This window comes from Halichoerus grypus, chromosome 10, assembly GCF_964656455.1.
Source record: "Halichoerus grypus chromosome 10, mHalGry1.hap1.1, whole genome shotgun sequence".
NCBI lineage: Eukaryota > Metazoa > Chordata > Mammalia > Carnivora > Phocidae > Halichoerus > Halichoerus grypus.
Window position 1 is genome coordinate 71,031,923 of NC_135721.1, and position 12,438 is coordinate 71,044,360.

The 12,438-nt window shown below is 38.0% G+C and overlaps 1 protein-coding gene across 1 annotated transcript in view; it reads right to left on the reverse strand.

The window, feature by feature from the left end:
- Nucleotides 1-12,438, reverse strand: part of MSH2 (mutS homolog 2) — a 77,462-nt gene that overhangs the window by 21,500 nt on the left and 43,524 nt on the right. The window contains exon 8 of the mRNA XM_036121649.2: nucleotides 6,412-6,521. Coding sequence (XP_035977542.1) covers nucleotides 6,412-6,521 — 110 coding nt within the window. The remainder of the gene's footprint in view (nucleotides 1-6,411; nucleotides 6,522-12,438) is intronic.

Here is a 12,438-nt window from a genome sequence, read left to right on the forward strand (position 1 = left end):
TGGAAAAATAGTGAGCACTCAACTAAAGAGGTAAAAAAAAAAATAGGTGGAAAAATATACGTTAAGAACTGAAATTAATGAAATAAAAAGCCAAGACACAAAACAGGATTGAAAAAGTCACAAACTGATTCTCTAAAAAAACCCAGACAAACTATGGAAAGGAAGAAATGTTGGGGGAGGTACAAATTATATTAAAAATAAGCAGGGAATATATCTGCAAATACAGCAGTGTTTTTAAAAAATAATAAGCATCACTATGAACAACTTGAGGCAAGTGGAAAACTCAAAGAGAAGTATGTATTTCTTAGAACAAGGGTCTAGTATCCAGAAAATATATAGAACTCTTATAACAACAACAAAAAGACACTCCAATTTTAAAATGAGCAAAGGATCTGAGTAGAAATTTCTCCAAAGATATACAAATAAACGGCCACCGAACATATGAAAACATGGCCAACATCATTAGCCACCAGGGTAATGCAAATCAAAACCATAATGAAATACCACTTCACATCCACTAGATTGGCTATTAAGATAAATACCCAAAAAACAAAGAATAGGGGCACCTGGATGGCTCATCAGTTGGTTAAGCAGTCGACTCTTTTTTTTTTTTTTTTTAAAGATTTTATTTATTTATTTGACAGAGACACAGTGAGAGGAGGAATACAAGCAGAGGGAGTGGGAGAGGGAGAAGCAGGCTTCCCACGGAGCAGGGAGCCCGATGTGGGACTCGATCCCAGGACCCTGGGATCATGTAAGCAGTCGACTCTTGATTTTGGCTCAGGTCATGATCTCTGGGTCCTAGGACTGAGCCCTTCGTTGGGTTCTGCGCTCAGCAGGGAGTCTGCCTGAGTATTTCTCTCCCTCTCCCTCTGACTGCCACTCCCCACAAGCGCCCGCTCTCTCACTCTCTCGCTCTAAAATAAATAAATCTTAAAAAAGAGGTAATTATTAGCAACAATGTGAAGAAATGGAATCCTCCTATATTGCTGGTGGGAATATTAAATGGTGCAGACACTTTGAAAAACAATTTAGTGATTCCTCAAAAAGTTAAACATAACATTACCATATGACCCAGCAATTCTATTCCTTAAGTAAGGAATGTGATTGTGGCCAGGTACTCAAATACTTGTATATCACTGCTCACAAAAGCCTTAATCATAATAGCCAGAGAGTCAGAAACAACCTGAAGGTCCACCAACAAACAAAACCAGCTGAGGGGAGTGGGAGGTACAGGCTTTCAGTTATGAAATGAGTAAGTCTCAGGGATGAAAGGTACAGCTTAGGGAACATAGTAAATGGCACTGTAGTAGCGTTGTATGGTGAGCATAGCATTACACGTTGAGTTGTCCATGTTGTACACCTGAAACTAATGTTAACATAGTGTGTCAACTATACTTCAATCAAAAAATAAAAATAAAAAATAGAAAACAAGGACAACTATAAGCAAAAATATCAACATGTATTTAGAGATAATTCTAGGTGAGAGAATATGAATACTTCCTTTTTTGATTTTTTTTTCATTTCCAAGAACAAAAATATTGAAGCATTTATATACTATAGTATCTTTACAGCTTACATATACATACTCACACAATGATATAGTTGTATTAGGATCATGCAACTGTGGCTTTTTAAAAACTATTTCAATTTTTTCTGTCCCAGTATTGTCAGTAAAGATTTATCTAACATTACTACTTTTCCAATAATAGAGGAAATGTCAGTAAGTGTATGTGAAAACTAATATTAAAAGATAAAATGCTCACAGTATAGAAAGATTTTAAAATTTAATATATCTCACTAAATCACACAATCTAACTGACATTATTTTTTGGTGCAAACTCATTGCCTTTTTGAACCTTGTCCTGGGGGCAATATAAATCTACGTTTCTATTTATTTCAGAAATAGAAAATCTTTCCATAAAATTTATGGAAAGCAGACACACAAACACCTGAAGCATTAGATACAAAGCTAAGCCTAGGAAAAAAGACAAATTAACCCAACCATGCATGTAAATGACTGCTCCCTTCACCACTTAAGCTCCTTAAGTGCACAGCTGGAAAACATGAGTAAAGCTTTCAGAAATCATACATGAAATGATTGCTATCCTCTGAGGTTTGTTCAAAGTAGTTCTGAGTCATGTAATTTAAATGCATAAATTCATTACAAGTATCTACAATGACAGTGAAGGGTTGAATTCACTTTATAACCCAAGATAAGTTTAAAGGTTTATAACGGAATAAAGAAGATATTATATTAAGCTGATTCCCTAGAGAATCTAGAGCAGGTTTTAACTAGGAATCATATTTATTTAAAAGACAGCATCACACTATAAAACATGAAAGCCTTTAGTTACAGGACTGTATCTTAGTAGACATGACTGGTTGTCTATACCACAGTCATTCCCCTTCTACCCCCTTCCCAGTAGTGCTCTCTCATTTTCTGTATCTCCAATAGAGGGATAACCCACCCCTAGTTATCTTAGGCCCATCATCACATTCTATATCCCTGGCCACAATCACTGCTTAAATGGTCCCAACAAGGCAACTTGCAGGACTCTTCCTTGGAACGTTGCATGAATTGCTACTGGTAGGCAGCCAACCTAGGTCCAAAGAGGAACCTGCATTTAGCTGAAATTCAAATCACAAAGATAGAAGAGTTCAAGAAATTAGGTCCTTTGGATGGTATCATTGAGCTGCTGGATCAAGCAACTCTACATTAAAGCCTACCCTATTTCTAGACTTCTAATTTCATAAACCAGGGTGTACTGAGGTTTAAGTTATGTGCAAAATAAAGAGTCCTGACTGATACTGAGTTTAACCTCAAACAGTCTACTCAGAGGGGGGAAAAAAAAAAGGAAATCCACAACTCTTATCTTATTGACACAGTACTTAATGTTGATGAGGGGTCCAGAATATGCCATAGTGGCATAAAAATTATTCCAAGATGAAAGCATCCGAGAATAGACTTTGTTTCTGAACCCTCTTATCTCCCTAAAAGCAGAGCTTCCCAAAAGAACTCAGTTGTTGTAAATCCCCTCCCAGAAGTTTCACAACCAAGGAAGTCAAAATTATATCTTCCATCTATTCTCCAAAGGGCTCATAAATCACTCCTAAAAGTCATTTGTCTTCCCCTAAGTGCCCCTTTTCCCTCTCTATTCCCCAACAGTATATAAGCCCCAAATTCTAACAGCCTCCTTGACTCACACTTTTCTGTGAACTCAAAAATCTGTTCTCTTGCTAATCTGTTTATCAGTTTAATTAGCAGACCTCCAAACAATGAACAGAAGAGAACAGGAAAAAAAGTTTTTTCTCCCCTACAAAGTTAACTACTTAATGTTCTACTTTCAGATTAAGAAATTAAGGTTTGTGGGCGCCTGGGTGGCTCAGTTGGTTAAGCGACTGCCTTCGGCTCAGGTCATGATCCTGGAGTCCCAGGATCGAGTCCCGCATCGGGCTTCCTGCTCAGCAGGGAGTCTGCTTCTCCCTCTCACCCTCCTCCCTCTCATATGCTCTCTCTCTCTCTCTCATTCTCACTCTCTCAAATAAATAAATAAAATCTTTAAAAAAAAAAAAAAAAAGAAATTAAGGTTTGTTATAATCTTAAGTGACAGCAATGAAATTAGGACAAATGACCTCTTCTTTTCCAGCCTATATCCATATAATTGCACTGCTTGCCTTCCTAAAATCCACTCTTCCCAGACACAAAATCTTACAACACTCTAATCCCATAGCATTATTCGAGAATTAACACTATTTCAAAGTCACAGTATAGTCTAGTTTAACAGATATGTGTCAAGTATTTCAGATCAAAGTAAAAAATCTTAACCCACAATAAGGAAAGAGTATAATGGAGCTGGAGGAAGCCCACCAGGTTGCCAACACTGTTCATCTGAAGAGGGAAGAATGGTCACTTTTGCCTCTATACTTCTTTGTATCATTTTGTTTCACTTGTTCTAATAGTATGTGTTACCTTCATAAGTAGAAAAGCTTCAAATAAAGAAAACACTTTAAAAATTTACATTCTGGTATTTTGGTCCATCATCATTTTGGCTTATTTGCTGCCAGTAGGTATGTATCCCAAGGGCTGGATCTATGTGGTCAAAATACTGCATGACAGGAGGGATGGAAGGCCAGAAGGTAGGGAGGGAGTAAATCAAAAGGCGTAATATGAAACAAAAGTATCCAACACTTTATCATCCTGCTGCTTTTTGTAATTATCATAGTAATGGCTAATAATCTTGTATATAATGCAAACAAAATGCTTACTGCAGGAGATAGCTTTTACTGTCCAAGAGTGGAAGAGGGAGAAGAAAGGTCCTATTAGGCAGGGCCTCCACATCTATTGGGCAGGCTGTGAATGTGATGACCCAGATAAAAAGGCAGCTGCATGGGGTCTTCAACAGAAGATCTGTATACTGACAGAGGGGCTACAAATTTTAAGAAACTCTTGAACACTCCCAATTTATACACACCAACTTCTGGCCAGATAATGCTCAGTGACTGCCCAAGAGCACAGCGCTTGCAGCAGGCTGCATATTGGTGAAAAGAAATCACATGCTCATTCTCACTTTGAAATACGATTGCATTCCTAATTTATTAGGAGTAATTTATTTTATTAGCAAGTAGTTCTCAAAGTGTGGTCCGCAGACAAGCAGCATCATTTGGGTACATGTGAGAAATGCAAATTTTCTAGCCCCACCCCAGACTGAAAGATTCTCATTCTGGGGAGGGAGCCCAGCAATCTGTTTCAGCAAGCCCACCAGGTGGTTCTGATACATGCTTACATTTGAGACCCACAATATTAAAAGCATGGCAACTTTTAGAAGAATAAAGTTCGCCACAAAGGGCAAAATCAACTGCAGCATTTCAGCAAAGCTAAGCTGCAGAGACAATGAAACACTCTGATTCTTGCCTTCCCACCTCCCTATTTTAGTCAGAGCTTTTATTAACTACACCTTTACATGCTTTCATTTAAAGATGTTTACAGGGGCGCCTGGGTGGCTCAGTCAGTTAAGCATCTGACTCTTGGTTTCAGCTCAGGTCATGATCTCAGGGTCCTCAGTGAGGAGTGTGCTTGTCCCCCTCCCCCAATAAATAAATAAAAACTTTAAAAAATAAATAAAGACCATTTACAAATATCCAGCTCTGCCCCATCACAGGAAAGGCCACATCCCCAGCTCCTGGTAGCAGAGGCGATTTCAGCATGTCTGTGAGCAGTATTTCTGCCCGCCACTGATCTGAAAGTTGTACACCTAAAATCATTCCACTAAGAGCAACATTACAAAGGTCACAATAGCTAAAATGCAAGTTTTCCCAAATGAGGGGCAAACAATGCAAGTTTTTTGGCTGCTTGGGCCTATCACTGACAAAACAGTACCAGGAAAGTAAAGCATCTATCCTATATATGCATATGCATGGATTTCTAAACCCAAAGAGCACAGAGTAAATGAGGTTTGACTGTTTTAAACCTCAGTTAACGATCCAGTAAAAACAAAATAAATCGACATCCCATAGGGCAAACATTAACCCAAATCCAATTATTAAGAATGCAAAGAATCTAACAATTAGCAAACCAAACTATTACTTTAATATGAATGATGTGAGAGCACATATTCCCTGCATGATCATTTTTGACAGAAAATTTAGTGTAGAAAATTTTAAAGGTATTATTTTTAAAGTCATAAAATTGAAAAACCCTACATTTAATGGCCCCATATTAAATTTGTTCTACAAACTTTTGACAGTAAATTTTACCATTTGATAAATTTGCTTTCAATTTCATTTTCATACAAGGATATTTTCAACTATTTCAGAAACTATTCCCACTTTATATTTATATATAAATTACTGCTTAATATTGTTATAAACCTGAGGACACAGATCACTTACACCCTAAATGCTCTTCTCAACTAACAAGAATTTGGAACTAAACAGTATTTAGAGTATGGTTAACTTTTTAGTTATATCAACAACTATTTAGGAGATACACACATATTCTATCCTCTTCCCCCAAACACTTTCCTACATCGAAAATAAAGGAGAAGTTGCCTTCTCTTGTGTTCCATATTTACCTTTATCTTCTCTTTTTCAGTGACTACAATTTTCCTTCTCTCTTGAAATTAAAACAAAATTCAGACTGCATATGTGAAATCTTTTACTTGTGAGATTTCCTTTAATCAGGCCAGTTATGCCCAACATTCATTTCCTGTTAATCTTTCTTCATCCACTAAAACAATTATTATTTTTAAGAAAACAACAAACTTGCCCCATCATTTAATCTTATGTCCACGATCTCAAAGGTGCCTCATAAAAATGCCAAAATTAAATACGAAAAAAAGAAAATCTGAAAAGTTTTGACATGCATTTCAAAAATACTTCGCTGCTTAAATTCAAGAGTAGATTACATACCTGATCCATATCTAAAGTTGTTTCTATCATTTCCTGAAATTTGGAGAAATCAGAACGAAGATCAATAAAAGGAGTGACAAAAACTGCCAACAATAAACTCTGGTGTTTTCCTAAAAGAAAGCAAAAAATAATAAAATAAAATGGTCCTATTTTGAAAAATGCAAGACCACACATCATAAAAATTCAACTGAGATAATAAACAGCATGTGATCCAAAAAGCACAAGTAGTGCAGCAGGTCTCCAAAGCTACTATTTACTCCCATATTTTAATTCAAATGTGTTTAGTATTTATTTTATAGGAAGGGAGATCATCTGGCACTCAGAGCTTCCTAATAAAACACTGCCTCCCTACCTGTCTGTAATCTCCTTCATAAAGAACACTAGAGATGCAGAAACATGAAATTAATTACAACTAAATGAACTGTATTTCTTCACAGATTTAATAACCCGAAGTCCAAGTCATTAAAATAAAATGCCTCTAACTTACCTTATATCCCCAATTTCCATTAATACAGTGTTCCAATTAACAGAGATTAAATCAAGCCAAGTATTTACACTGGCACTTTACTTGATGCTATTTAAGAGCACATGCTAGGGAACTGTATGAGGAGTAAGTGAAGCAGCAGAGGCTATAGTGTGAAAGGCATGAGTACAGACCTGGGTGCCAACCCCAACTCTGCTGCCTACTGGCTCTGTGATCTGGAACATGTTACTCTGAGCCCCTTTCCCGGGTCAACAGGAGTAATGACAACAGCAACCCAGAAGAGGAATAAATGAGGTAACTTTACATAACACTTAACATAATATGCTTGACACTTAACAGGAGCTCAGCTACAGTTACCATGTATTGTTATTGGTTACACTACAAGGATTTTTTTTTTTTTTCTGATCTCCAATAAATTCTTTTACAAGTATTCTGCAAATGATCTCTAGCCTACTGCATTTTGTTCCAAAGCAATAGTTCCTAACCTTTTCTAGAAGTAGCAGTAGCTCTTAATTGAGAAAACGATGAAAAGCTACTACGAAGTCAGCAAAATTATTTTAAGAATTCACGTTTTATTCATCACAACAGCATCTACACATATTTAGAAAATAGTACATATGTGTGAAACATCATTTAGACAGTCTCTAAACAACACTTTGACCACATAATGTCTGTTGTGCTTCAACGCCTGGTTCTTTATTCTGAATTAGCTAGTTCATATGCTATTGGTAAACAGGGGAATAATGGAAGCAAGGCGCGGAGGTGGCACTGGTTCACAAATGATTTTTTCCTAGCCCATTAGTGTTCTGAAGCAATCAAGGGCAAGCTTTCACACAATTAAAGAGTAAACTTAGCAATATGTGAGGACCTCGGAGTAGTTGGCCTACTGGCCAGTGTACTTACCACTATGCTAAGACACAAAGAAAAGCAGAGTATAGATGAAAAGTACAAAAACATTCGCTGGTGTTTAAAAGAATTTTTTTTTTTTTTTTAAAGATTTTATTTATTTTTGACAGAGAGAGAGAGTGTACAAGCAGGGGAAGAAGCAGGCAGAGGGAGAGGGAGAAGCAGGCTCTCCGCCGAGCAGGGAGCCCGATGCAGGGCTCGATCCCAGGACTCTGGGATCACGACCCGAGCCGAAGGCAGACGCTTAACCATCTGAGCCACCCAGGCGCCCCAGAATTTTTTTTTTTTAAACTAAATTCTCTACCCTGGTTTGGATGTTTAACTTTTGTGAAAATGACCTTTATTAGAAGCAAACAGCCTTACAGGGCATCTCAAAGGAGGAACAAGAACCCTAGACTTTAAGGCTTCATGCAAAGAGTCACCTGATGCTCGTACTGGGTACAAATGCAATGGACATGTATGTAGGCTACTGTTTCATTAAAGTTTGCTAATGCTTTTGCTATCATTTTAAAATTTTCATATACTTTGAGGTCTACCTTAACTCCATTTTTTGTTATGTTTTCTAGCACACGACACTGAAGAAAGTTAAGTTTGCTAAGAATAAACACACGGTATTATCACAGAAATACCTGTACAACCTTCAGAACCTGTCATCCTCAACATGTCCTCGGGTCCCTCAAACACACAGGCCCACCTTGCTGCAGCTCTTCTCAGAGTCAATAGGCCCCTTCTGAGCTCACCTGCTCCCTATCCTGCAAACTTTCACTAACATCTTGAATTCTTTCCCCTACCTATAATTTGTGCTGAGCCCCAGCTGTCAATTTCCAACTGGGTTTTTTTTTCCCCCAAATGGTTATAGTTTTTTGAATTAAAAATAACAGCTTTACTGAGATATAATTCATATACCAAACAACTCTCCATCTTAAAGTGTAAAATCCAATGGTTTTTAGTTTATTCACAGATTTGTGTGAACGACTACTATGATCCATTTTCGAACACTGTCACCGCTGTCAAAGAAAAAGGGAACCCGGGCGCCTGGGTGGCTCAGTTGGTTAAGCGACTGCCTTCGGCTCAGGTCATGATCCTGGAGTCCTGGGATCGAGTCCCACATCAGGCTCCCTGCTCAGCAGGGAGTCTGCTTCTCCCTCTGACCCTCCCCCCTCTCATGCTCTCTCTATCTCATTCTCTCTCTCAAATAAATAAATAAAATCTTAAAAAAAAAAAAAAAAGGGAAACCTGTACCCATTAGCAGTAACTTACCATTACCCTCCAACCTCCGGGCACTCCTCCAAGCCCAGGCAACCTCTAATCCACTTCTGTATCTATAGATCTGCCTATTCTGCATATTTCACATAAATGGATCATATGATACTGTGACCTTTTTCACTTAGCATAATGTTTTCAAGGTTCATCTATGTGGCACCATGCATCCGTACTTCATTTCTTTTTATTGACGGATATATCACATTATACAGATATAGCACATTTTATTTATCCATTCATCAAGTGATGGACACCAATTGTTTTTTTATAAACTCCATTTTTCACTAGTTATCACAGCCTAAAAGGCCCTACACAATCTATTTAGGGTCTTCACGCAAGGACTACAGACCCTTAAATTCAAAGTAATACATAAACACAGAAAAAAATTCCAAATTCATTTTCTCTAACATCTAACTACAATCTGACACCTCCTTCCATTATTAATGTGTGCAATACACCACAGTAGTATTCCCAGTACCTATGTCTTTGTCATCAATCAAAATCCCAGATATATTTTCATATCATATTACAGTTTTGGGAGATAATTTTAAGTATCATTTAAATTCATTATTAGTTCAAAACTTAAGACCTTAGTAGGGCTTCACTCAGATCATGTTATTTAATGCATTAGTAAAAAGTATTTATTTCTTTATCAAGTTTGTTTTATATTTTGATAAGTGTGTTTCAATATAATTGGTTTCTTCTGCAAGTCTGTATTACTTTATGCATTTAAAAACACTATTCTGAAGAGGGGTTCATAGACTTTATTTAGGGTCCACAGCACACAAAAAGTTAAAAACCTCAAATAGGCCTTACCTCTCTGGCCTCTACTCATAACATGGCCCTTATTCTCTATCTCTATGCTTGACCATTCTAGCCTTCCCTCGCTCTGTCAACAAGCCTTAGGCACTTGCACTAGCTGGTCCCACTAGCCTCCCCCCAGATCTTAAACAGCTGGCTCCTTATCAATCAAGTTGTGGAACTCAGACAGCAATTCCACAGAGACCATCCTTGACCAAAAGATCGAGTGTCTCCCTGGCCCCAGCCAAGTCACTCTATCATATCAATATATTATACTTCCTTTACTGTACTTATTACTACTTGAAATTCTTGCTCACTGATGTTTATTGTCTGTCTCCCTCTATCCTTCCACTATTGCTGACCCTCCATAAGAACAGGGACATTAACTGTCACATGTACTGTTGTACCTCCTAGAACAATATCTGGAACAAATTAACTGTTGAATGAATGACTTGAAGGAAGGAAGCAAGGGACTGGTGAAGCAATCACTGGTCATTAGTTCTGATACACACAACACTCATCTAGCAAGCATACTCAAGATGACACAAGGAAATAATTGTTAGCTTCCTAAGTGCACCAAAATATGAAATGTCCAAGTAAATCAAATCATTAAATAATTTTTTTTTTTTAAGATTTTATTTATTGCGGCGCCTGGGTGGCTCAGTCATTAAGCATCTGCCTTCGGCTCGGGTCATGGTCCCAGGATCCTGGGATCGAGCCCCGCATTGGGCTCCCTGCTCCGCGGGAAGCCTGCTTCTCCCACTCCCACTCCCCGTGCTTGTGTTCTCTCTCTCGCTGTGTCTCTCTCTCGACCCGAGCCGAAGGCAGACGCTTAACGACTGAGCCATCCGGGCGCCCCCATTAAATAATTTCTGTAGGAACTCCAATTCACTGCCAGCCACTAAAAGATTTATTGTAACTTCTTGAAGTTGCTGACAGCATACACAAAAATAAACTCGAAATGGATTAAAGCCCTAACTGTGAAACATGAAACCATAAAACTCCTAGAAGAAAACATTGGCAGTAATTTCTTTGACACTGGCTACAGCAACTGTTTTCTAGACATGTCTCCTAAGGCAAGGGAAGCAAAAGCAAAAGTTGACTGGGACTATACCAAAATAAAAAGCTTTTGCAGTGAAGGAAACCATCAACAAAACAAAATGGCAACCTACCAAATGGGAGAATATATTTGCAAATGATATACCCATTAAGGGGTTAATATCCAAAATATATAAAAAGAACTTCTACAACTCAAGACCAAAAAAACAATCCAATTAAAAATGGGCAGAGGACCTGAATAGATATTTTTCCAAAGAAGACATACAAATGGCCAAGAGACACATGAAAAGATGCTCAATATCATTAATCGTCAGGGAAACACAAATCAAAACCACAACAGATTATCACCTTATACCTATTGAATGGCTAGAATAAATAAGACAAGAAGTAACAAATGTTGGTGAGGATGTGGAGAAAAAGGAACCTTTATGCACTGTTGGTGGGAATGTAAACTGGTGTAGCCATTGTGGAAAACAGTATGGAGGCGCCTCAAAAAATTAAAATATAAATACTATATGATCCAGTAATTCCACTACTGGGTATTTTTTACCCAAAGAAAACAAAAACACTAATTTGAAAAGATACATGCACCCTCTGTTTACAGCATTATCTGCAATAGCCAAGATATGGAAGCAACCTAAGTGTCCACTGACAGCTGAATAGAATAAAGAAGATGTGGTACTGGGACGCCTGGGTGGCTCAGCCGGTTAAGCGTCTGCCTTTGGCTTGGGTCATGATCCCAGGGTCCTGAGATCCAGCCCCACATCGGGCTCCTTGCTCAGCGGGGAGCCTGCTTCTCCCTCTGCCTGTCGTTCCCCCTGCTTGTGCTCTCTCACTCTCTGCCAAATAAATAAAATCTTAAAAAAGTTAGGGAAAAAAAATGATGTGGTACGTATGTGTACACACACACACACACACAGGATTATCACTCAGTCATTAAAAAAAAAGGATGAGATCCTGCCATTTGTGACAACATGGATGGATCTAGAGGGTATTATGCTAAGTGAAACAAGTCAGACTGAGAAAAACAAATGTATGATTTCACTTATATGTGGAATCTAAAAAACAAAACGAATAAACAAGCAAAAAGCAGAAACAGACCCATAAATACAGAGAACAAACTGGTGGTGCCCAGAGGGGTGGGAGTGGGGAGATGGATAAAATGGGTGAAGGGGAGTAGGAGATACAGGTGTCCAGTTACGGAATGAATAAATCACAGAGATGAAAGGTACAGCATAGGGAATGTAGGCAATGGTACTGTAATAGTGTTCAGGGTGACAGATGGTGGCTATACTCGTGGTGAGCACAGCATAACATACAGAGTTGCTGAGTTACTACGTTGTATACCTGAAACTCATATATCACTGTGTGTCAACTATACTCAAAAAAAATTTTTTTAAGTTAAAAAAAAAAAAAGAAAATGACTATGAGACTGTCTAATTAAGTTAAATGAGCAAGCAACACTAAAATCAAAACAAACTACAGGCTAGTTCTGGACAGCAGATAGAAGTGCC